General features: G+C 40.6%; 1 protein-coding gene across 2 annotated transcripts in view; it reads right to left on the reverse strand.

Annotated features, from left to right (window-relative positions):
* The window catches only part of LOC100643210 (protein apterous), a 54,395-nt gene that overhangs the window by 20,927 nt on the left and 6,870 nt on the right, over positions 1-26,598 (reverse strand). The window contains exons 2-3 of one of the 2 annotated variants that reach the window (XM_048409859.1): positions 17,434-17,722; positions 16,587-16,974 (exon numbers count right to left, since the gene is read on the reverse strand). In XM_048409859.1, the coding sequence (XP_048265816.1) occupies positions 16,587-16,974; positions 17,434-17,722 (677 nt within the window). Of the gene's footprint in view, positions 1-16,586; positions 16,975-17,433; positions 17,726-26,598 lie in introns of both variants that reach the window. The other variant, XM_012313641.3, reaches the window with a different exon arrangement.

The raw sequence follows: 26,598 nt of genomic DNA on the forward strand, positions 1-26,598 counted from the left end.
ACTCGCCGGGAAGACACGCTGCGTCCTGTGATATGTGGGGTATCTAGCCAGAGGGTACGTAGCTCATCTCCGTCGGTGCAATAAATACGTACGATTACAATGTTACGCGGCTGTAACTCAGCCGCGCCTTCGCTGCGCCTAGCACTGCGCTCAGCAATTTACGACGAACTTGATTCGACCATTTCTAGTTGTATCGAATCTTCAAGCATTAAGACACTCAAAATATAATCTTCCACTGCAATTTGGTAGCATCTTTTGGTACCTCGATACCTCTGTATTCGTATTGCTTGGATTAGTATTTACATGAGATTGAATGATTTAAGATTCGTATGCTATCGTCTAAACATAGATCGAGATTAGAAGTTGTTTTGTATAAAATCATTCGTAAGTGAAATATCGTGATTACATCCAAAGTTATCAATCATCAGAAATTCCATGTAAACCTCCGAAACTTATCCAAGCAGCATTAAGCTCTGAATCCTAAATTAAAAATAATAAGTCTTAATTAAATTTAGTTAAATTAAAGTCTTTCTAAGCCTAAATTAAAGTCTTTCAATAATTTAATATCCAAAATCCTACTAGCCCAATAATGACAATAAAGACACAAAATATTTTTCAAAACTTCCATCAAAATCCTCGTCGATCTCAATAATTTAGTTTATAATACTCAAACTTCTAACATTCCTTCCATGATTCCCTTTAAAGAGACGAAAAATCCATTTAAAACCTCGAGACATATCCAAGTCTCTAAACCACCAACAAACTCTCCATATACCAAAACAGAAACGCTGAATCGTTACTGGTGGAGGAACACCTCGACGAGCAAGCGCAGAGAGACAATCTATCTAGTCGTTCATCTGCACATGTCCAAGGATCGCTGGAGACGGCACACGGAGAACAGGAAGAAGAAAGAGGGTAGTCGAGGGTCGAGAATCGCAGTAACCCGATACTTTTGCGGGGATGGTTTATGTGGTGACACTCGCAATTCTGTGGTAGACACACGACTCATCGTGACCTTGCGGGTCCCTCCGAGATGGACCCCCTGCCGGGGTACGCCGAATCCTCTTATGAAGTAACGATGACCAACGGCCGAGCCACTCGTAAAAACTCCGTACGAATACGAGGCATATGCAGAACCAGGTTTACACACGCGAACGCGTCGCTGGCATGCGTACGAATTAAGGGCCACTGAGCTTCGACTGCCGCCTCAGGGTATCGAACAGGCGACCCTTTCAACCATTTCGACTGTCTCTGAAATTGTACACTGTAACGGTGGTAGGGTTTGATAACGGAGAATACTCGAAGAAATGTTGAGTGAAATTCGCGATAATGATGGAGGATTCACAAAAACAATATAAAATTGTGCGGCTGTTTCATAAGTTTTGTCGTTCTCTTTCTGGGACGAAATGTTTGCATAATGAATACAATCATCAACATGTTGCTTCTGGCTTTTCATTGCTAATTAATTTTGATCTAAACCTTTCGGTGAAAATTTCCTATCAGGTTCTTGAAAATCATTTTTGGCATATTTTTACACCGAGAGCTTGCAAGTGAATCCAATTAATATTTTCATTCGTCACTATTGCTCCTTTTTGTGATACTTATCAAGTGTAACTATATATAATTTTATATTTATCAAGTATCACGAGTGCTTTTGATATCTCAACGCATTAATTAAGTTTTAATCTTCAATAGATATCTTAACAAATAAAAATTCGAAAATAAATGAAAAATAATCTGGTAAAAAGATAAGAGATATGTTGTAATAAAGGAGAAGAAGTATTATTGAAGAATATTACGAGACTACGCGGGCAAATTTAAAGGGGACATGGAAAATGATCGTCATCGCAGTTCGAGGATTATTAAAAATTAATAGCGACCAACACCAACAGGTGAAAAAAGTCGATGTGACGGTAGTTGTAACGCGAACGGACAAGTGACTCTTAGCGGGGCGCCATTGCTGGCGAATCTGATAATGGCGAGAAGGTATATCGCCGCTCGGAGGAGCTATCATTCGTGTTCTCGCTGCGTCCGTTCGCATCCTGCGGCTGATACATGAAGTGTCCTACGTGCAGGTGTCGCGAGACAAATACGGGCTGGTCGTGGTATCTCACATAGGATCTACGACATCGAGATATCCTGGCGGTCTCTTTTTTTCGACCTCCGAATGAACGAATAAACTATTTGTACCATACGTATGCTCACTTCGTTTCGCGTATCATTGAATCGTTATCGTTATCTAGATTCGTTTCGTTTACTGGATAAAATACCAATTAACAGGTAGGTACTTTTATCTTTCATGGTTTATTTTATTCCATTTGTTATTTTCCTATAATTCTAACTTTTACAAACTCTTCGTGTATTTTTTTACGATCGATGACGATTGGATTCGAATCGATTATCATTTTATACAATTCCATCAAGTATTTTAATATTTACGAGAAGAATTACACTGTAAATCTTAAGAGATCATCCAAGAGGATTAACACTCCCACCGTGACTCAACGTTCGATCGTCACCGTACTCTTCACACCGTTCTATCCCGCGAATACTTGCTCCTCCGCCATCAGAGGCGCGAATAATACCTCTAATGAGCGTCATTCAATCTGTCACTCTTTTCGTTGTCATTAAACCAGCCATCGGCAACAAGCACTCGTTCCAGCAGCACCCGTGTACACCGTGGACGCATGAATAGAGGTCGCACAAAGACCTCCACGAGCATCAATCCTCTCCCATCGATCGTTCTACGATCTTCTCCTCTTCAAGTAGCTGAAAATCGATCGCGCGACGATCCATTCCCTCGGCTACCAGAAAAAAAAGCGACGCTTAACGAGGCAACCGGGGCGATAACCCAGCGAGTAGAGTCGGCCAGCTGCTATTACACTGTTGGAATGCGAGGGTATCTTCGAAATCGGCCCTTAAAGTACGTCGAAACAGCGACTTGTTCCTTTCTCTCCCTAATATCGTTCTCCTCCGTTCGTTTTCCTACATACTGAGGACTGATTAGACACCGTGGCGGAGATAACCGAACGTCCATCGAAGATCCTCTCCTTATCTGGTCCCGCATCTAAACCGCGTTCCCCCGGAATTTCGACGTTCCCTCTAGAGAAAACAGCCGACCAGGGACATAAATATGATAGAGTCACGACCTGGTGTGTCGGGACGCACGTACGGTACGGAGTGGTGGTGCGTCGCACCGGGTAACATAATACGCGTGCACAGCCTCTCTCGGCCACTTCTGGGACATGCATCATCGGTAGCCGTCCCGGTGTCGCAGTATTTCTCGGCCCCTTTCTTAGATCGTAACACGGTGGACGCACCGAGTTATGTCCCCGTGCCTCGTTATCGTTGCACCGCGGCTCCGACCACCACGCCGCCCCCTACGTGCTAGCCTGCGTCCTGATTAATGCAACACTTTTTGCCATCACTTCGCGAAACCGGGTTCCTCTTCCGCTTGTTGCTGCTATACTACACGTAACTAGGCGGGAAGAGTGTTACGGTGGTTTAGATCGGTTCGCTGAGACACAAGGAATAGCGTTTACGGTTATTTTTCGAGGGTAAGTGCAATCTTCGGGCGTTGAGAGTGTTTAGACTGGAAGGTTAAATATCTAGGGAATCGATATTCTTGTTTGGAATTCAATGCATGCTTCTCAATTTTACACGAGGTATTTATTTAATTATTTGTTTATTTATTATTGTATATCGAAGTAGGTGCCTGATGACTGGATTGCGAATGCTTGTGCATTTAGGAAAAATTTAAATAGACAACATAGACATATATATATACAATACAGCGTACAAAGTATCTAAAATACTCTTTAAAATATTTAGAAGATGAAGGAAATTCCTAGTCAGGTTCTACGTATCGTTTTCGTTATATCCATGAAAGTGTTGGGATTTGCAAAGCAAGAAGAACAAAATGATACATATGAGAAACCATCATCGCGTAGAGATAAACGATTCCCGTCAGAGTATCGTGTCGGTTTGCGAAAGTGATTCGGAAGAATTCATTCCGGACTGAGTCGTATCTGTTTTCGTGAGGATGTTTCGGGACGACTGGTTGTGGCCTCGTGCTCGTCCTTTTTCGAGCAAGGATTCTCGCGCGTACGACGCGAGCAGGGGGTTCCAGCGGGTCCGGAGTCTGCGCGGCGCATCTTAATTATGAGGGCTAAATTATGAGCGAGCTCCCGGCGCTGAAATATTTGTGTGTTCGCCGGCCGAGGGTTATGGCTCAATTACCACTGGCTATTTCCTTTGCGAGCCGTTGATTTAAGGCGACCACTTCCTGCGCCCGAAAGGACATCCTCCGCGATCGTTTCGACCAGTTGAAACCACGAGAAATACTCTTGTCGCTTTTCAACGGCAGACCATCGCTTGAGCATTCTCGATATGAGGTCCTTGGTCATCTCGATTTCATTCCTGACGCCTCAATGTTTCACTTTCCAAGCATTTTTAAATCATTTAGCTTTAAACAATGAACTTGGACTCTTTTATTCGGTCATATAATTTAGATAACATAAAAGAGCCATAACATACACGTACATATATTATAAACAAATTACGTATAAATATTGTCTCTCATTCGATGGAGCTGAAGTATCGAAAAGAACGCCAGTATCCTCGTTTCATCTATTTTCTATAAAAAAGTTTGTAAAATTCAATGAAAAATTCATAAACTATTAATTGGATGAAATATTGATCTGAAAGAATCGTGGATGGGGAAAAATCTGAAATGTGAATGCATGTTATTAATAAATCTAATTAATCAGTGCATGAATCTACGTCTTCGCAAATGGAAACTCGATTAAAAACATAATCATTGTGCGCGTGTCTTATATTATATTCCACTCTATTCTATTCTTGGAATGAAATTTAGCGACATTGGCTAAGCGATTATTAACAATATACAACGTTACGTGAGACGAGTGGATGGAACGGATGAAGGGATAATCGTTGCTTTTTCGAGTGCAACAGCCGAATTGCAACGGCGACTTCACGCGAGCGCATCATCGGAGGATTGAGACGTTAAATGTGAGATCGTAATCAAAATTTAATGCGATCAGATAAGGACTAATTGCAGTCAGACCACTTCGGTAGTCTCATCGAGAGGAAATCGTAAAACATAGTTGCTCGGTGTCGAGCTGCACGCACCGTCTTCCTAGTATCGTAATCTATACCCTGCGATCTTGTCTTTGCCCATCGTGAGACGTATTATACATGTCTATATAATGGAAATTAAATTTCATTTAATTATATATAATTTATGAAATTATTGCAATGTCAAATATATAAATTCTTTATAACTATATAAGATTTCAAATGAGATATCTAATATGTAATTCTAGAAGGTTTTAATAATTTCCTAATGACTTCACTTACAGGTTTACCTAAATTTTCGTACATGTCGTACGTATTTGTATGTATATTGGTATATTTCATTATGTTCCAATACAACCCGCCATACGATACGCCAAATACTCTTATCTCAAAAAACTACCGATTGGTTTAGCAAAATTATATGCATAACTTCCACCCCAGCATCCTCATCCTGAACAAATTGAAAGAGCCGCAAAATACATTTTTCAAACGCGTTCCCACCGTCTTCTGGTTGTACGAAGAAAAAAGCTAAATGATCCAGAAAGGAAGAAGTAAACCGAGGAAATTTCTGTCCACTAATTAGTCCTCTGAAGAGAGACAGTATATACGCGAGGACAGGATCGTGAAGACAAAATTCAGCAGGTGGTGGTACGCACGCGACCCCGTGGTTTATGAACACGCACGCTTTGCCGCTAATATACCCGTGCGCAACGAGACACGCACGGGCCGCGCGAGGAGATGCGCTTTGAACGCCGGTGAATCGCGCGAACGTGAATCCTGACGTACATGCAAGTCGTGGCCACGATGCATGACCGCTGCCACCAGCCAGAGAGCCAGCCTCCAGAAAATCCAGGAAGTCGAGCTCACCAAGCCCGATCCACGATCATTTCCTTAGTGTTCTCTCTCTTCTCTCTTCTTTCCCCCGATCCCTTCTTTTTCATACGTAATTAAGAACGTCCTCCTACACGCTCGTTATCCGCGCCAATCTCGAATAACGTCGTTTAAAAGATATACGATTTTGCATGAATTTTAGATGATCTTGAATGTATATAGAAGATTCGTAGAGAAAGCAAGTTTTTGTCTTGTTTTGTATTTTTTTTTTTTTTTTCGAATATAATGTTGCTTATGTGGTTTGGCATTAAACAGAAGTAATATGAATATGTAATATAATTTTATCAGATAAAATAACGACACTCCGACATTTAGGAAAATATATGCCGTTTAATGTCTTACAGTTAACGATTCTGTAGATGCTACTCTTTTATACAGGAAATTAACAATATGAAGAGCAGAAAATTGAAATATTAAAATATAGAAACAGGGGCGTTTTAAGCGGAAGATTGAAATTATAGGGTTTGTAAGACTCGAAGGTAACCGGAATCCGAAGAAGATAAAATGAAGGCTAAGAGGTAGCGACATTAAGTCGTTCGAGTCCTGAGGAAACAGAGCCATCGGCTACCAAGTGGTCGCAGGATATTCCGGCGAACCGGTTCAAACGTATCTCTGGTTGCACAAGGAATAAGTGAATTTTATGCGCTCGTGTATCTTCCATCGTGAAAATATAACGACGCATCAAACATTTTAATGAATATCGTAATATAAATATTGGTTTATTAATAACAGAAAAATCTTCGAATCGGTCATCGAACGTGACTTACTAACTCATCTACGAAACACATTCATCGAATTCCCCGTGGCAAACCACAAATATTGCATTTCAGTAAACATGCGAGTTTATAATTAATGAACCACTCGACCTCACCTCCCCGAAACAAATTATTATAAATTTCAAAATTCTCGAGTGAATATTATCACGCGTTTTTATAAATCACGTTCCATGATTGTCGAGCAATTTCAACGTACCTCGAAAACATCCAATTCACGAAACACGTTCGCGTGGTTGCTCGTCGAAGTTCATACATTTCGCTGTATGCAAAAACGCTGGTGATAAATTATGCGTGCCCAGCGTCCCACGTGGCTGTGCTACGGGTTTACTCGATAAATAATGAGTAGCTCGGTGCGGACATCTTATCTAACACCGCTTTATATTTTAGAAAAATTCATCAAAAGTGGAAGAGAATGGAACAGTGAGTTTCACCAATGGCTTTGATCATCGAATGATTGAAAATCAACAGAATTGAATAGAATAAAATATTCCAAGTTTCTACTAATTTGTGTCGCTGAATCAGCAGTTTACTTCCTAATCGGATTTAGCCAAGAAACCAGCCATCACGAAGTTACTATCCTATGACCTCCATCTACGTCAATATCCACAATTAAAGAAAAAAAAAGAAACAGATTGGAAAGTTTTCTGAAAAAAGAGCTCGGAAGATAAGAGAGTCAAGTGTGTAAATTACATGGGAAGGTTTAGTTCTAGTTTTTATAATAGTCCTCAAAAAGCACTATTCTTCTATATTTACAAAATAAATGAACATTTCGTAAAATGATATTTTATAAAATTATTTCTTTAAAAAAAAAGCGTCTATATATTTATCACATACTTAAAAGCCCCTCCTTTCAGAAAGCCCCTTAGTTTCAAAGACCTTGTTCCAGTATTCACGAAGAATTTCCGAGAAAGACCTAAACGATCCTCGTTCCATTCATTTTGCACCCTTAATCCGGGCATCCGGTTTCTTCCATCGCCCACGTAACGAATCTGCATGGTTCGCGGACGAATTTGCCGTGGCGCGGTGTGGGCAAGAAATTCCAAACGGTCCCCGAAGCGAGACGGAGCCCCGAATTAATTACCAGCCGGCATTGAACTTGGCCGTGTGTGAATACTGAATACTTGCGCGCGCGAAGGAGGCATCATCGAGCATGCTCGCCTCGAAAACATCCGCGAACGTGCGCACGGCTAACTCTTGTAGCGGGTAGTTCATTAGTCGCATTAGAGCAATTTATCAGCGATCAGGGGGCTGGACACGCTTCGATTGCCGACGCTGCTCATATTAACGGCGATACTAAAGCTCGAACAAACGCGTCTGACAAAGACGGAGGCCGAAGACCAACGGGCTAGCACCGCGAAGTAATTTCAGCCCGTGGAACACACAGAGGCGATTCCGGAGGAAAAGAGGAGGAAAGAAGAGGAGAAAAAAACTTGAACGATCCAGGAAGCTCTTAGAGCACGGCGAGCAACGATCTCTTTACGCGCAAGCAATTTTTACGACGAAGCCACCGGGCCGGGCCGAGCTAACACGCGAGGTGACCAGCCACTTTCGACGTTCTACCGTCTGCCAGCCAGACGTTCATATTTCGCTTGGAAAGTGGCTCGTTAAAACATTCAAAGCTGCTTGACATTCTCGTCCGAAAACGAAATGGATGAGCCGGATAACTTGAAAAGCACCTGTGGCGATCCATCGCTAAATTGTAGCTACTCTTTCGCTTCGTCTTTCTTTTTCGCTAATTGCATCCTGTTCGATGTCAAAATATCAAGATCTGGTTAGCCACCGGATAAGGGGCGCTCTTTGTAACTCCTCGTGCTCGGCCGAGTTCTTTCTGAAGGCGTGTGATAAGAAGAGATTACTGAGAAAGCGACACTGTGTACCAATGATTACATCGATTCGAAATACGGTTATTTGGCCTGGAAAAATATTACACAAGAAGCAAATTGAATTTGTGTATTTCTTGCTATTAAAAATATGGCTATTCATCTCTGAAATATCATATTCCAACACACTGTTCGCTACATAGTTCGTTTGCCTCGAATCTACGTTTTCAGTATCATCTAATATACATCAAACTATTAGAAAATCCTAAGCTGTTCTAACATCCAAATATCCACTATCCGAACACTATTCAACATTCCATCAAACTTCTCCAACAGGCGCGATATCTAAAATGCAACAGTTACGTTAGCAGCATTATTTAATCGATGCAACACATATGTCGTAAACATCTAACATGTTAAAACTCCCAAAAAACCTAACATCCACTTTAACTTACCAAAGATACCTAACCTATCCTAACAAGCAAATAGTACATAGCCACTACTCAAACGCTACCCAATATTATAATATACACGAAACTGTCCTAAATTCCCTAAAGTAATTCTTCCGCTTCTCGCCATCATCTTCGTTTAACGTCAACGCCTCAAACCCAGAAATCGACCATCCATCCAAGAGTCCATCCACGTAACTCGATCCTACAAACCTCATAGCCACGTGAACGGTTGGTCGCGTTAGATCAATCGATCGTTGGGTCCGCGAGCTAGACGAACGAGTTCGGGCCCGCTGCTGGAAATAATTCCTTCCGATCTAGAGCCGCGACGCGGGAGTTACGAAAGGGTGTCACGCGCGTAAAACCGAGTTCACTGGACGGACACGCGAACGCGCGTCGCCTAATAACACCGGTCGCGGCGACAGCCAGCAGCCAACGACACGCCGGCTATGCGGCAACGACGGCACAGATCGCACATGCGAGCCACCGAGATAAGAGTTTCGGGCCCAAAGCCGTGTCGTGACGGGATGTCTGTGCTATTCCATCTTGGCTGTCACTCTTGTATGACGCGGTAAGCAACTGTGTATGCAACCGTGTACACGCGTGTACAGTGTACCGGTTCGCGAGGACACACCACGAGGAAACGCGTCCAAAGTTGTCCGCTCGCGTGCAAGTGCCGCTTGCAGAGAGAACACGGCCCCGCCACACCTTCTGCTTCGACACTCTTGGTCTCCGTTGTCACTGGTTTCGACGACTTGCTCTCTGAATTTTAAACGGTTAACTGAGAACGAGTCGAGTTGTTGGACGGTTTCGGTGTATGTTGCTTCGTTAGAGGGTGTGATGTGGACTTTGGATTGTCATATCGAGTCAAATTCGCTGCATGTGTTATGGATTAAAGGCAGATGGCGATTGTATCAGAATTTTAGCTTTGATGTGAATTTCAAATTACTGAATTGTGAATTAAAGAATAGAAGTTGCGTGCAGTAGTATCGAAGTATGTAATCTGGAACACCAGTTTCGATACATCGAATAGGTACGTTACATGGAAGATTATTTAAAGGAACACATTGTCGTTTGTAACGAAGTATCGTAATTCTTCTTTTCTAAATTCTTACGATTCCCAAATGTAAAATATATATCGCTCCAAAAATTTCCATGTCTTCCTTGTATTTTATCATCGTGTTTTCTTTACTCGTTCTGAGGAAGAGTCGCTGATCTCAAAGGTCCCGTCGACTGAAAAAAAGCCCGCTATCTGGTAAACGAACGTTATCAGAAGGTTCGTCGATCCTCCCGCGCTGGTTCAAACAAAGAGACAGAAAGAACAAGTCGCGAGTACTCGCGTAATCGGCGACCACGGCATTTGCATCTCAGGCACGAAACGACGAATCCACGTGATCCGTGCGCGTGCAAAAAACCGGGGGGGCTCGTCTTACACAATCGCATCAACGGGAAATCTACGTTCTCAAATTTCAAGGCTTAATTTACGAGTGCCGCACGAGTAAATCACGAGGAATCGCAGCGCGCATCGCAGCAGCGACAAATTTATTCCTTTTCCTAGTAGATATCGCGTAACGCCGACACACTATCCGGCCACGAATGAAGTTCCTCTACCTGGGCGACAATAGGAAACGCGTCCAACTTTCCTGCCGGAAATCCCGAAAACCTGACTAGACACTATGCCATTTTGTACTTCGATCAAAGTATCATTGCACAAGATGAATTTTCGTCCGTGATATTTTCATCGAGATATTTTTACTTTTATTTAGATTCTTTGATATAATTGATTAAAAAAAATACATGAATTTTATATACGTATTAAAGGTGCCATATTACTATTAGCCTTACTGAATCTTTCGAGGCATTTTCAACTCTATTTTGTTTAGTTTTATGCACATATACCTGTTTAAAGCGAGCACAGTAGTATGAGCCGGAGGAATACCGAAGTCAGACAGTCGCGGTATCACGCTGGTGAGAATAGGACGATGTTATAAATTTATTAGGATGATTTTCAGTTTTATTAATTTCATCTTTATATCTCAATTATCCCGATTATCCAGCAGAGTTGCTCCTTATATTTTTATAAATTATTCATTTAAAAAAAATCATCTTGGGTGCTTCCCATTTGATTCAGCGAAAGAAATATTTGTGTAAATCAACAATGATAAAAAGACAAACGTTAACCAATCCACGACGATCATCATAATTGCTCAATTGTGGAAATTCCAAATTTTGATTGATTCCACTAAATTTCAAATTTAATCTAAAAATTAATCGACTAGACCAATGTAATATTCCGTTAATTTTAATCTGTAAAATCTCACACGGCACACGGATCACCGAAACGCGTGTGCAAGAACGTCTAAACGACGTTCTCCCTTCGCGAGTTCTAATCTCGTCGCTGTCACAGGGTGTCTTCACTCGCGCGTCCTGCTTTGCGCGATAAAACCAGCTCCTTATCCAGGGGGATCTCGACCGTGGCCTCTGAGATCGGCTGGAGTGATTTTCGAGGCATACCACCGCGTCCACGAGCGAGCAGAAAGCGTGCAGACGAAGCGGAGGACGGAAGACGAGCAAAAGGAACCTCTGTTGGGTGTCTGGCTACCGAAATTGCAACGCGGCTTCGAGTCGAGCGACTTCAGCTTCTGTCACGCGTTTAATGATTTATGTAATAATGAATCACGGCTATCTACGATCTCCGTGACCATATGTTGAATCACGAATAACTGTAAAATTACTATATTCATGGAACGCTTGAGCGTTTTAGAATATTTAACCAATCCGACCAAGCGCGATTCCACTTTTCTCCGACAGTGGCCGAAATTTGACTTTAAATTAAAACTCGAAAAACAACGCTACGAAGTTTTCTTACATACCAGTAACAAATTTGATAATAAAACAAATAAGCCATCAATTGTCCTCTTTGATGTGAAATAATAAAATTAAGCAACAGGAATCTGTAAACCGCAACTTATTTATCTATCCGCTAATTTTATTAATTAGTAAGTCACTGTATAGGAGAGCCTAGAATACAATCCAACCGCTAATAAAAGCCTCTTTAAAAATTCGTGAATACCAAGCAGCCTACTTAAACTTCCTCCAACAACTCTCATCCGTCATTCAATTAAGAAAGCGAACGATAACAGAGAAAAAAAATATTAAAATTCGAGTGGGAAACAAAGTACGAAAGGTCGAAGGTCGATTCAAGAGTCAAGGAGACTGAGAATGAAAGGAAAAAATAGAGAAAGGCAAGTGCATCGAAGGGACATCCGGGGGTTGACGGCGCTGGTGCACCATCCGCGATGACGTGCAGCTCGGTGCACGTGTATATCGTCCGTCGCTCGTGAAATGTAGATCGACGGTGATTTACTTATCAAGAATCGACGCTTCGCCGGAGGTAAATGGTCGAGTCGTGACCATTAGTCGATGGACTGGCCAGTCCGTACGTACGGCGAACAGCCGTGTGTGCGAATCGAGCAGAGCGAGGGAGTACGCTAATATCCGCGCCGTGTGAGGCCTACTCCACGGCCCAACACGATGTTCCCTGTCCCTCTCGACCATGGTGCCCGCAACGATATTCTCTCATGAACCTTTAAATTATTTCGCTCGTCGATCGAACAAGAACGATCGAAGCATGTGGAATGAGGCATCGTGATACGAGTGGGCAACTTTGATATTTTCATTTCTGATGTGGGTTGTAAAGGAAGATTTATGAATTTGTTGATACGTGGTTGAATTGGTGGTTGTATGGAGCTGGAGAAGATAATCGAAGTACTTTGAGCATTTTGGAAGTTTAGTGGTTGTTGATTTGAATAGTTGTAATGTATACTTCAGAATAACTTTAGCGAGTTAGGTAAATTTAAATAGCCGGAAATCATACGTTCCAGTTTTCTTTGAAATTGGATGAAATTGAATGAAATTGATGAAAGACCAACAGAAATACAATTTGACGTTATTCCTTGACGGAATTGGTCAATATTACTTCGAATCATAACTTTCCCGGTAAAGAATCTGACAATATGTGAAGTTTTTGATCGAAGCAAAGCATTTTTTACTCTTCTATCTCCCTACAAAGTCTTGACATCGGGAAATCGACATTTTTCCAAACGAATCGCAAATACGGCGCGAAAGTTTCATCCGAAAGCACTTTTAAAGCATTTTTATTCTAAAAGATCGTTCACCAGGAGGAACGATTGACTTCTGACTCCCTGCTAGACAAGGATTAGTGTCTGAAACCGTGGCACGAAATATGGCAAGACAGGTGATTTCCGCGTACTGGAGCGCGAACGTCGAGGGCGCAATTGTTTCTCGGAATGGGAATCACCAGTGCCGGCTAAACGTGAGGGAATTCTTACGGAGCTATGCCAAGTTCGCTTCTGGCGCACGAGTAACGGTTTAGGATACTTTAGGTAGAGATGGACCAAGTATTGCGCAAATTTATTTGACAAGTACACGGCGCATCAGTGCCGCTGCATCTTTAAATTCGTTTCTATAAAATTTCGTCGGAAATACTACTGATAAAAACTGAAAGAATAATTTTCTACGCTATAATTTGCCAACTATAATAGAAATCTTTCAACAAGTTTAATGAAACGATTTAATAAAACAATGTAATTTTTGTTAAAATAATCCATTTTATCAGTAATAACAGTGATAGCATAAATTAAAACTTACAATTTTCTTCTACTTATTTTCATAGCTATCTATGGAAATATTTTTTATGCTTCTCATAGATTTAGGAAATTACAGATTGAAGAAAAAATAGTTCATTAATCAGAGTCTTAAGTATTAAAGTATTAACTTTCAAAATAGTTAAATAAAATATAAATAGGGAGAAATTTTAAGTTTCTGGAAATTACCCATCAGATTCGTCTCTCTTATTATGACTATATGATTATGAGAATTTCATTGTGTTTCTCATAAAAATCACGCAATTTTTAAGGTGATACGCTTGTCGCCGTATCCCTAACAATACGGAAATCACCACGGATTATGTAACTTATTACGGATTTGCGTTTATCGTTTATAATCCCGATAGGGAAAGTTGACTAATTGAGGAACCGCTTGAGTAGAAATCTGGGGAAAGGTCTCGCGCATCTGCAAAAGAGGACGATCGCATCGATAAGTTTTTTTTCCTAGTTCTAACGTTGTTTCGGAGTATTAGGTAGATTAGGTAAGACGAATACGCTTGTGCGCTTTATTATCCTTATACTACGTGAAGCTCTTACGCTCGTATATTGCTTAATGGGTCAATTTTCTATGAATAGCGAACGTTGTCGTGAATAGAAATTATCATTTTTACTTCCAAAGTAATAAATTTTATCCTTTCATCTTCTAATAGTTTCTAATAAAATTCTAAATCGCTTTATACGGAATCGATCTTCTTTCAAATTACTTCACTTTACATAAGCAAAAATTAATGGATGAATGTAATGTCAAGTCGGTAAATAATACGTAGTCAACGCATAATGTCAAATAATCGTAAAACTATCAAAAACCTTGCAATTCTTATATGTTGGGTTAATATGATTTTATCGTATCGGAATATAAAATATAAGAATAGAAAAATTCAGAATATAAAAATTAGAAAGCTACATTAACAAGAGGCTAGGAATAATTTCCACACACCTTCATTTTCCAATGAAACGTTTTCTTATGAGATTTTAGATTTAATTTCCATAGTACGAAATTTTTATAGTCGTATGAAAGTACTATTATATGATATGAAATTTAATATACTTGAATCTAATTAATTAGTATGCAAATGCTACCACAGGTACAACGATATGCAGATACTTTTCGTAACCACTGTACATCGATGATGCCTGATCATGTTTTTTGTAAAATTTCAACACGAAATACAAAGTTTTTCTTGAAAGAGAATGCACGTTCTCGGAATAACGTGCATTTCAGAGGAAAAGCAAGCCGACTTATATAAACGCGTGGTATCTTATTGTTTTCCGCGAGTCGCTCTCTGTAACGATAATTTTTTGTTATTCCATGCGTGATTCGCCTCGATGGCCAGCTACTCGGTGCAATGGTAATTCACTGTCAATCGCGTGCACGTCGATAGAACGAGCCCTTATCATCGTGGCCGAGGAGATTCAAGACCTTCGTTGCGCAAACGCGTTCGCCCACTTTGAAATCACGCGCGCTCTCTGAAATCGCGGATGGTCTCCTCGAATGATCTGTGGAATTACAGAAATTGCCGCTTCGCGGTTGACTTACTCCTGTGACGAGCGACCCAGCATTTTCTTTGCACCGTATAACATGCCCTATTGACGTGAAGAAAAATTCAAAACGAAAATATAACGTAATTTAAGAAAAATATAGGGGAATCGGACGAACTTAATTTTTGACAACATCGAAAATTTAATATGTTAGAAAAATTTTAAGTATTCGTTGAAATTATGTGATTGAGTGTAATTGATTAATTAAATGTCAGTGGAATAATGATACAAGTGTATTTTCTGTGATACATTACATTTTATATTTTCTTCGATAAAAATTGCCTTTAAGCTTCTTAATTATGTTTATTAAATTGATTTTAAATTTGAGGGAATAAAGAGTAGAATTTAAGATATCGATACATTACTAATCTTTGATTGATATTACTTGTACCGAATAATAACAAATGACTGAGATCTGTGAAGCATAAAATTTGGTCATAGCTACGCAAATATCGTTGTTTCACTGTAACGATAGGAAGTCGACCACTACGGATTTCCTCGGGCAACATTGTCGATAAAAACCAAAGACACTATACTTTGTGGTTTCATTTTAATTGCTTAGCGGGGAAGATTATCAGTCGACCACATGAAGATTCGTGTAGATATAAATATAGTTGTAAACCATGGCCGAAGCTATTAGAATGGGTGGATGAGAGGAATGGATCGATATAGGACATGTACCTAATTTATTTAATGCGTACAATCCCAAGATGTTTCACTAGACAAAATCATTAGAAGACTCGTTAACGGTAAGGTCGACAAACGTTCGAAACTTCGCTTTTATGACTCGCCTCGACGATACTCATTGGCGATCGTTACGAATCTTTAATGAGAGGTAGTGACTTTATCTTCATGATAAAAAGCCAACTGCTTACTAATATAGATCCCTATTTTAATTGCGTTTTTTTCTAAAACTTGTTTTCCATCTACGAGCATAAAGTTTTAAACGAGCAATTTCTAAAACTCGCCTTTATAATATAAAATTCTTTGTATATTATTTTATAATCGGTTATTGTCAGCAATTTAAAGCTTTTAATGACTGACAACGAACAGCGCATGGCTCGTATTAATATTTGATTGATAAATATTAAAGATTGGTAAATCCCAAGCCAAGACTGGTAAGTATAATCAACATGATCACACATGATCAATGAAAAGATAAGAGCTATTCACAAAAATATGAATTTGCATAAATATCTACAATCTGCCTATTACAATCTCTTATAAGAAAACTCTGTCAAATCGACCTCGACCGCTTACGTAACGTTCTTCGTCGGGCCACCAGTCGAGGGTTAATCACCGTAACAAATGTCTGCATCGACTCACCGATAGTAATCCTTCTTGCAGTAAATGTTTCCGTCTCTGCTGAAGCAGGTGACTTCGCCATCGAGTCCTTGACGGCAGTGGGAGCATTGAAGACAGGCCGCGTGCCACCGCCTGTCCACCGCCTGCAAGTAAAACCTGTCGGATATCCGTAGACCGCATCCGGCGCAAACCACCCCCGGAACATCCTCAGACTGTGCGGGAGGAGTGGGTGGTGGCTCCAGCTTTGGGATAGCGTGCAAGTGGTCCGTGGTCTGTTGCTCCTGTGAATGAGTCTGCGGGTGCAGATGCGAATGGTGATGATGGTGATGATGATGCGTCGTATGCGGAGGCATGGTCAAGTCGCTGGGGTTCTCGAAATTACTGTTGCTATTCCTGTATTCTTGGCCACCTGACAAGCGTTTCAATGGATTATGACGTTTAATTTACAAATTAGATTGTTGATTTAAAAATGAAAGAAAATTAAGGATCATCGAAAACAATTTTTACTTGAATCGTTAAATGTTATTACGGGTGCAAATTAATCCGATGTGTCTTTAAACAAAATTACCAATTTGTTCGTGGTATGTGGAATGTAAATTCGAGTACCAAATAAAATAATTTTCCTTATTCGATCAATTCACGTGAAGTTGCCAATACGAACACACGTCAGGTTGTTTTTAAATTGACGTGAAACATTAAAATATTTCAGTTTAAGATTCTTGTTAGAAACAAGTAAATCTAAATGCATCGAATTAATTTTCGCATTAAATACTTTAAAATTGTACGATATGAAAGAAAGTTGGAAATACTTGAAACATTTCGGTGTGATAAAGAATTCAATATTGTTAAAGATAATACAAACACGTACCTCCAGGAGAATCATAATCCCTAGAGTCGTAGGGGGTGGTAGGTCCGTCGTAGCAGTTGTTGTTTGTTCCACAGTGGGTCTGATGCAGGGGTGTATGATGGGGCCCGTGATGGTGGGCGGCAGGAGGACTGCACGGTAAGGTGGTAGGTCGTGCAGCGTCGCCCATAGACGCAGGGAGGCAGGGACTTAGGTCCCTCGCCTGGTCCACTGCTCCGGGCCCCCCCGCACTGCCGGGCCCCCCTTGACGCCCCACAGCCAAGCCGCTGCCACGCTCCTGCGAGCTGGCCGGCTGCTGAAACAAACATCCAATCATACACTTCAGAAATTTTCAAAATTTACAACCAATATCTTATAACATTTATGTATGTCTGAATTAAGAATATTTATACAAAATTTATATACCTGTGATCGCGATTAAAGATATAGGAGCTAAACATAAATTTGTTTTATGTACTGGAAATGGAGAGCTCACGGCCAAAGAGCGAAAAATGTATTTTGTATTTATTTCTTTACGATCCGATATTTTTAACAAAAGCAGATTGTAACAGAGTATAACTTTAGTTTACTGCTAGAGAATTATATAGTTACAAATTAAGAATAATATCTCCATGTTTCACGGCTGACACGGTGTAAAAACAGCGATTAACTAACGCTAGCTTAAGTAGCAATTAAAAAGATCATAAGGCAGGGAAATAACATTAGTTCGATGGCGTTAATTTTATTGTACGATAGGAATGGCTGAAAGGCTCGATGACAAAGGGAATGCAAAGTTCTCCGCGCGAATGGAGCCTAATACGTTAATTGAACTGTAATGTGGCGGTGTTAAACGATTGTTTTACGCGCGTGTATTTTGCAACGCGGTCTCACGCGACACCCGAACGAGCATCGACGGTATTTCACCGTTCACGGTTCAGTAGTCGCATCGAAAAACCGAGTGGAAAGAACCTAATCCTTCCGATCTAACCGCAATTGCGTCGAAACAAAGCATAGTCGATTTGCTCGAGCGAAATTCTCACACCTACATTGTGCAATGTTCACAAAAATCGTCACAAACAGTGTCACCATAAACAAGAAGTCAATCGCGAGAAATCACCAATCAGAGAAAAACAGAGGAAGGATAGAGACAGGGTGAAAGTAATCAAAGGAGGCTTCCTTTCATTAATAGTTCGGATAGGATCGAATCGATTCTAAGTCGAAGGGACAAGACACGTCGAAAAACGCCGCGTCAACGTGGACGCGCCATAGACCAGTCCCAGCTCAAAAACCTATATAATTCCCAACGACGAAGGGAGGAAAAAAGCTCGCCGGTAAAAGTAACCGATCTGAGGCAGAGCCGAAGATGGAGAAGACACTTTCCACCGAAGTCAAAGAGGAGGCACCGTAAAGGACATGGTCGGAAGACGTCGCAACCGCGTAGGATAGGTACTCCTGGTCGTCGTTGTCGGACCGACAACTGGAATAGGCGAAATAGGACAACAACCTAACAGGCACGAAGAGCAAGACGGCGACGGGGACAGTATCCAAAGTGACAGCGGATTACGGCTCGGTTGACATCGGCAAAGGGCAAGGGGTCTAGAGAAAAGGAGAAAGATAAAGAGTGGCATGCTGACGGCAGTAGCCGGTCGCCTCTGATGGATGTCGTAAGGCGGTGTGCGCATGCGCGCGACCCTATAAGGCGCCCGGAGCCGACCAATCCGAGTCGCCGCCGTGTTTCAACTGTCAACGCGGTTGCGGCGTACCGCGGTGCGCTCCAGACATAAATTACGTGGCGAGCTGCCCTGGTCCTCTCCTTCTTGTCCCTCTCTCTTTCCGCCTCCCTTTTTTCCTCTACCCCTCTTTCTCGCTCTTTCTAATACTTTTCAACTTCTCCTTCCCTTCTTCTTTACCCGGGAACCCTTTCTTCCCCATTTCCTTCTCACTCAGGTCATAGAGCCCCTACGCTTCCTTAGGCTCTCTCTCCGGTGGAAAACCAATGCCGCACTTTACGACACCAGATACCGGTATTTACTGCATCTCCGTTGAAGCGGCGCGTTTGCGATCGAGCCCGAAGGGCGGTTAACTTGTGCGCATAGAACGTCGTAAAGATCGCTACTCTGAGCGGTGATGCCCCACGGTGACGAATTTAAGCTCGTATTCCAACGATCTATGCTAAAGTTGATGGCACTTACAGTTAGTACCTTCGGTGAATAGTAATCATGCGTCGAGGGAATTTTTCTTTTGTCGAAACTCTTTACTCTAAGCATTAAGTTATTAAGAGACAACGTTGCGTTAAATTTTCTCTCAGTTAAATTATGAAAGTTTCTGTTGGAACTTAAAGTTGAAAAATATATCAGACGAATCCTTGAAATTCTCTTTCGTAACTTAATTGAAAAACAATTGCAAATGTAACGTAACACTTGTCCCTAATGGGTTAATCGACTTTTTAATTTACCTAGATAAAAGTAAACGAAGTGAATTTCAACGAAAGCAAAATCTTCAATAAACAAGTATATTTATTCTTTTTCATTAAATAAACATGATTTAGCAATCTGTGGATAATACTGAAGGAAAAAAGATATCTCTACGACGATCTTCTTATTAAATTCGCGTTCCAGTTGCGACATAGATTCTGATTCTCTAAGTTGGCTAGCGACTTCTATCTTTTTCTGTTCTATTTCTTTTTTCCATTAACTGATTCATCGAACGATAATGGTCCTAGAAATGGCACAAAAGAGATCGATCGGATAAAGAGCGCATGCGCGGCGCCGCGTGTTTCACGACGAGGGAAAACTAATAGAAATTACCAGGTTCGTTTGTTACGGCGGATTTTCACTGTGCAACGTAACGATTACGCGGCGGCCGTTGTTTCTTATGTAATAAACCGGGTCGCGGAAAGAATCCATGGAACGCGCGTTTCGACGTGTCTCTCTGGTGCTTCTGGCGTGCAACCTATCGCGAGTCGTGGCTCGTTTCCTTCGAAGATCATTGATTAAGCTTCGATTGGAACTTTGATTGGGCGACTTTCTTGCCGCTAACAGTAACAACGACACCCCGCGGTGGTGAACTCGATTCTCCGAGGGAATACGCTGGTTTCTAGCAAAACGATTCGAGTCGCTCACCGCAAACGTTATCCGAATATCGTGGAAGAAGATGAAGTTAATTATAATTTTGCTCTTTTTTATTAATTCCCTTGATAGATTTAAGTAATATATTTCTTTCTTCCTCTATTTTCTCTATTATTTCTTACACAAAGTTACTGATTTGACAAAGATCTTAATTTTACTTATTTATAAAGATTTGTTTTTAGAAAAAGATTACTAAGAATTTCTCAATAATTGTAAGTTTCGATTTAACGGGCTTCCGCTCCTATTCCTGTTTTTTATTTATAAACGTGGACAATGTCGTCATCTACTTCCTGTCATTGATAGTATTGTACCTACTCAATGTCAGTTTGTAAACGCAGTTTCTTTCATCCAGTATTTAATCAAAACACATATGTACATACACTGAAATATCGATTTGTATTCTGATCGATATACAAATACAAAACTACGTTTCTCGGAAAAGAAACCTCTACTTTCAATATATTTTTTCACAAAGAATTATTCTTTTTCCGCTTATTTAATATTCTACTAAAAACTAACACGTTGAAATTTAATGGATTCAAATATTTCTACCATATTCATAGATACACATATAAAGACATCCTGTACATCTGTTATATGTATATGTATATCAGGCAATCACAATGAAACGTTCTTTTAAATGTTACATCCATAACAACGGATCATCAAGACCTTCAGTCTTGCCTTTATTGGTTCAACAACGTTTGTTACGTTCGCCGATAACACCAGCGCATCATGCAAGAAATCAACCAGGTTTTCATACACTGTTCCTCGTTTAATGTCATTATTAACCTCTACTCGAACAATGCACAGCTTTTTTAACAGTGTAGGCGCATTTCTTAACACTCCATTGTGCCAGGTCGCACTCCTCGAGCCGCGAGCGAAGATGTTCTTTGGTACCAACATAGGTCGCCGCTTTTCTTTTGACGTGCCTCAATGAGATTTCCCAACCTTCCCCTCGTATCGGGCATCGCGGCGAAACAAGCGCCAACAACGAATGCAAATAGAGATATTTCCTCGGGAGAATGCGGCTGGAAATCTCTGTTTTTCCATCACGCGTTTCTCACGAACATTTTCGCCGAATCCCGTTTTGGTATGCGATCGTAATGGAATATCTTCTTGGATCGTAACCTAACCTAAATTTCGAACCGTTTCCACCGTTGCAACAGTTAGAATTATAAATAATATACGGATCTTTCGTCAGTTTCGACAATAGGAAAGGATTGATTATATATTGAGGATTATAGGAAGAATAGGTGAACAGGAAGAACAACGTTCTCATTCTTCAAAGCAGTGTACAATCGCAAGATTTATGAAGTATGTTAACGATTGTGTGAACTCGACACAGTGTGATATGAAGAATAGGAACAAAGAATGGATATATAGTATATGATTAACACTAATAGCAACCATTCATAAGAGTTAATTGAGAATTAACACTGCAGATTGTGATGTATCGTAGATTTAGTCCTTTGCCAGTCTACTAATCCCAATCCTATGACTCTGTTCTCAGAAACTCCATTGATTATCCTAAATGCAAAAGGAGCATCCTCGTTTCGTTGCCTTCGCCATGGAAAAGGTCAACCATCCATATTGGAAAATTTCTATCAACCAATGAATTCCATTATTATCGGTTATCACTACAAACCACGTACCAGAGATTTTTCAATTCTAATCCCAGAACTCTGCTTTCATGAAATTCCACGGTTATCCTAAATATCAGATCAGTAACTTCATTTTCCTCCTTTCGCCGTGAGATCAATCAGCGATGCTTCACTGAAAAATTTCGTATTGGAAAATTTCAACGACGCCAAATGCATTCCGGTTGGTTATAGAAGCTGAACGAGTTCCATTTCCAGAATTTGCCCGATGGTCGATTTCGTAAGAGCGAACGCGACAACCGGCGAGTAGCTCGCGCGAACAGACGAGAGATCGATACGGGCATCCTATAAATTTCCCACGAAACGGCACGACCGGTCGATCGATCTTCACTCGGCTTCGCGAGATCCTTATCCATCTCGAGAGTGGACCTGCCACAGGCGGCCGGGTGCTCGGACTGTAAAACAGACTTTCACCGTGGCTCTAACTTGCACAAGACTCCGCCTTTTTCATTTTCACGAAACGTGAAGTAAATAACGAGCGCGGAATCCGTCGGGATGCCGGCACGAAAAGCCAGTAGAATGCCGCCAGAAATGCCGCTCGACGGTCGTTCGATTGTGCGACAGCCTCTCCGAACTACTGCCAAGATATCGACTGTCGATTACATTGGTCGCTGTGTACGTCTACTTTTGTATTATTTCTTTCGTCTGTTACTTTACTTTTCCTCTTTTCGTATCTTTTTTCTTTTCCCTTTTGTTTCATTAATTTTTCTAGGGCAAACAGACGCGTGGACCGCGTGCACACCAAGATAACACGATGTATTAAGTTCGCGCCGTGACTTTCAGATTGATAAGTAATCGATGATTCATCTGTTTCGCGTCGGGGTAACTTGCGCCGAGCCGTTAACGAGTTATCAAAGTAGAGATACGCTGGTCCATTAGATAGAAAATACGAGGTCGAGTTGGAAATTTTTATTGAACAACCACGTTCTCGTGGAACCTATAAAATCTTTCTTCCCAAACACTTTCTTCTCAGAGGCTGTTTCCTCCGTCTGTTCGCGAACGAGGAATGGGGTAATTGGAGCGTGATTCTTTTTGTAGCGCGACACGATCTCGTATGATTTACGAGAAGTCATCAGTATGAATCAGACACGACTCGAGCCGAGAATTTTTCTACGATCGTTCCCCTCGTTTGGAAAACGCCGAGCCGCCTGTTTCCAGACGGTGAAGTTAACTGGAGACTGGAGACTTAACCATGGGAAAATGGATCTCAAATCGAATGGAGTCTGCAGTCGTTCTGTAAGGAGGATGAGAAACGAGTCAGTTTCGCGCGGGAAAAGTTCCAAGGACCACACGGTCCGAATACGGTCGGAATAGGAGTGCTGGTAAAATTTATTGAGGACGATCTCTCGCCGCGTCGCCTCCATGACGGCTCCGATGATTAACCATCCATTTTTGGGGACAAAAAGAAACGCAAAATTCACCATTTCTTTATCACTCTTGCGAATCGTTAAGAAAATCTTAGGAGCAACGAATAGAATCGCTGTTTTGAAAGGAAAAACAATTTGAACGACAAACATATACAATGCGTTTGACTTGAGTAAAAACTTTTTTTTTTATTATTTATTAGAATATTTACAATCAATTCTCGTTGAGAATTTTCAGTAACTTAATTTGGCGTGATACAATGACATGGATTATAATAGTTTTATATTGTTGGTTCTAGTAGAAACTAAGGATTTAATCTAGAGGGTATTTTCTTTTTAGTCTGCGGATCTGGTCCGTCGTGTCCAGTAGTTGGGCGACTAATGGGTTGTGGTGGTTGTTGACTCTTGTGTTATATCTGCTTCTGGACTTGTGTATTTCATCTTTGACTGTAGGTAGAGTAAAAACTGAGTAAAGACGTGTAGAAGAAAGAGCACGATCCTTGATCTTGTTGATTTTGAAATGTTATAAATATTATAAATAGACCAATTTACTTTTATCAATACATTAGCGTATACATAAGGTATGATCAAATAGAACAGTTAACGTATCAATGTTAGACTCTGTGGAAAGGACAATAGTTTTATTTCTACAAATTTATCAGCCACGAATATGCTAAAAGAGATACTCAATGACGAATCTGGAATGTATATACTTCCAACCCATGATTCAAATTTTTCAGATTCTATCTTTCCCAGCATCTCCCGTTATCCATATTTACATTACATTAAAAAGTATAATAAATTATTACTTACTAGAAATAGTATTAAAAGCAATAAATTACTGATTACGAACATCTTCAGAAAACTGTCACCAATATCGCAACTATAAATTTTATAACATATCCTCTCAATTTTTTCAACTTCCAAATTTCCGAAATCCTCGAGCTCCAATGCCAACAATTCTCAGCATGTCCTATCATCGATACTAAAAGCGAGACCACAAAAAAATCAAACCAGGAAATTCGCTCGCAGTCCGAATCTGGCATCTCTCTTTGTCCCATTTCTCTCTCGCTCTGTCGATTCTATAAACACGCGCGTCCCGTGTTGGCCGCGTATCAGCTTCCCTTGGCCAGCCATGATAGTGATAACAATAAACAGCCTCGTCCACTCGGCGGACGGGCTGCAGCCTGTGGTTTCTCTTAAAACGCGTGGGCGACGCTTAACACCGCAGAGAACCGATAAACTGCTCGCTATCTGCACTTCTCCGCGGCGACCGGCTACCAACCGGCCGGACCTCGAGCTACTCGCGACCGGACAAAAATATTGGATCGTGGCTGTTCGTGTGCTACTGTGCCACCTCGGTTATTCGGCTGCTACGACGACAGCCAACTGAGAGAAACAAAAAACGAGAAAAAGGAATAAAGAAGGAAGGTGTTTACGAAGGAAGAAGCCACCAGTCGAGCTCTAAATATAGATTCAACCCCTTTGGATCAGAGACTGGTCTCAAAGAGTATTGGTGTATTTTACGAGGATTTGATGAGAGCAGGATTTTGAAGGTGAATGATCGAAAATGGTACATAATCGTCGATGGTACTTTTGCCACTATTCAGTGTTTATTTTCCATTTTCTTATTCTTATTTTGCTTTTAACTTTTAATTTCACGTGAAATTTGTAATTGTATCATTAAACTGTTGGTAATGGATGACAGATTACTTGCAAATGTAAGGATTAATTATATTAAAAATGACGCAAAAAGATTAGTGTTTTTTACTCGATATAAAATACGTACTTTTTTGTGAAATCGAGATAGTTATTCGCGACTCGATGTTGAAATTATTGTTCCGCTTCTTTCAATTACGTCGCGTGTCATGTATATGCAAATATAAAAAACTCTAATTTCAAGTTCGATAAAATGTCATGTAAATTCTTCCGCTCGAGAAATTTAATCAACCCAACTTCAATCTTCGACCTCCCACGTTATCGTACAGAAACACTGTTTTCATTCAACAAGAAAAAATTATCATTTCTAATTATTTTTAATCTGTACATATTATGAAACAATTTCGACTATCAATCTACTCGAATTTTCACGAATTTCTAGCACAGCTTGATCGCCATGAATATTAAACGTATCGCGCTTTTGCGTGTGATTGCGAAACCTGCGTTTTGCAAATTTTATGAATCACGACACCGAACGAAATCGCATATCGTCGACCTCGAATTTTTCCGATCAATTCTCGCTATCGACGCTTTCCACGCGATTAAACGATTTCTTAATGACAAAAATGACGAAGAATCAAAACCGAATCAGAGTGATAAAAGATCGAGAGCGAGAAATCTACTTGATCGAACGATACTACGATATTCTGTGGAAATAAAAAAAGAGATTGAAAAAATGAAAAAATATCGAGACGAATATTGTCGTCCTTGCGTCACATCCGGTGCGTCATTGCACAATCGCCAGGACTATCGAGATCCGAGGGAAGCGACTCGTTTGCAGTGAGGCAAAGAATACGTAACCATAATTGAGAAATTATGAATTTTGACGATTGTTCCAGGAAATCGGTGATCTCAACTGCGTAGAAATATCGTATTATCATACTACGTGTTCTGTTTTGTTTTCTTCTTCTGGTACGATGTTTACGGAGAAGATTTTGATTTAACGACGCTCGGATAATTTCATCGCTCGTTTCAATGTTACGTCTACAATGATCTTATGTTTCCTGCGACGTGTGTATTTAGAACAAAAGTTCCGCTAGATTTCTTCCTTGCCCGATGTCAATCCAAATGAACGTGATTAATAACTACTAACGATCAAAGAAGTTTCTTTTTTCACATCATTTACACATGGGTAGAAAATAAAGACAATTAACTCTTATCTTTTAGAAAATCTTAATCTTTTATATTTCATTGGTGCTACTACGCAAAGTTGACCAGATGAAAATTGTTTTTTTTTTTTTGTATCGTTTCCACCGAGACAAAATAAAAAAGAGAACGTTACTGTATAAATAAAAGTATGCTAAAATTCTTCGTCAA

This window comes from Bombus terrestris, chromosome 11 (genome assembly GCF_910591885.1).
Source record: "Bombus terrestris chromosome 11, iyBomTerr1.2, whole genome shotgun sequence".
In the NCBI taxonomy this organism is placed as follows: domain Eukaryota; kingdom Metazoa; phylum Arthropoda; class Insecta; order Hymenoptera; family Apidae; genus Bombus; species Bombus terrestris.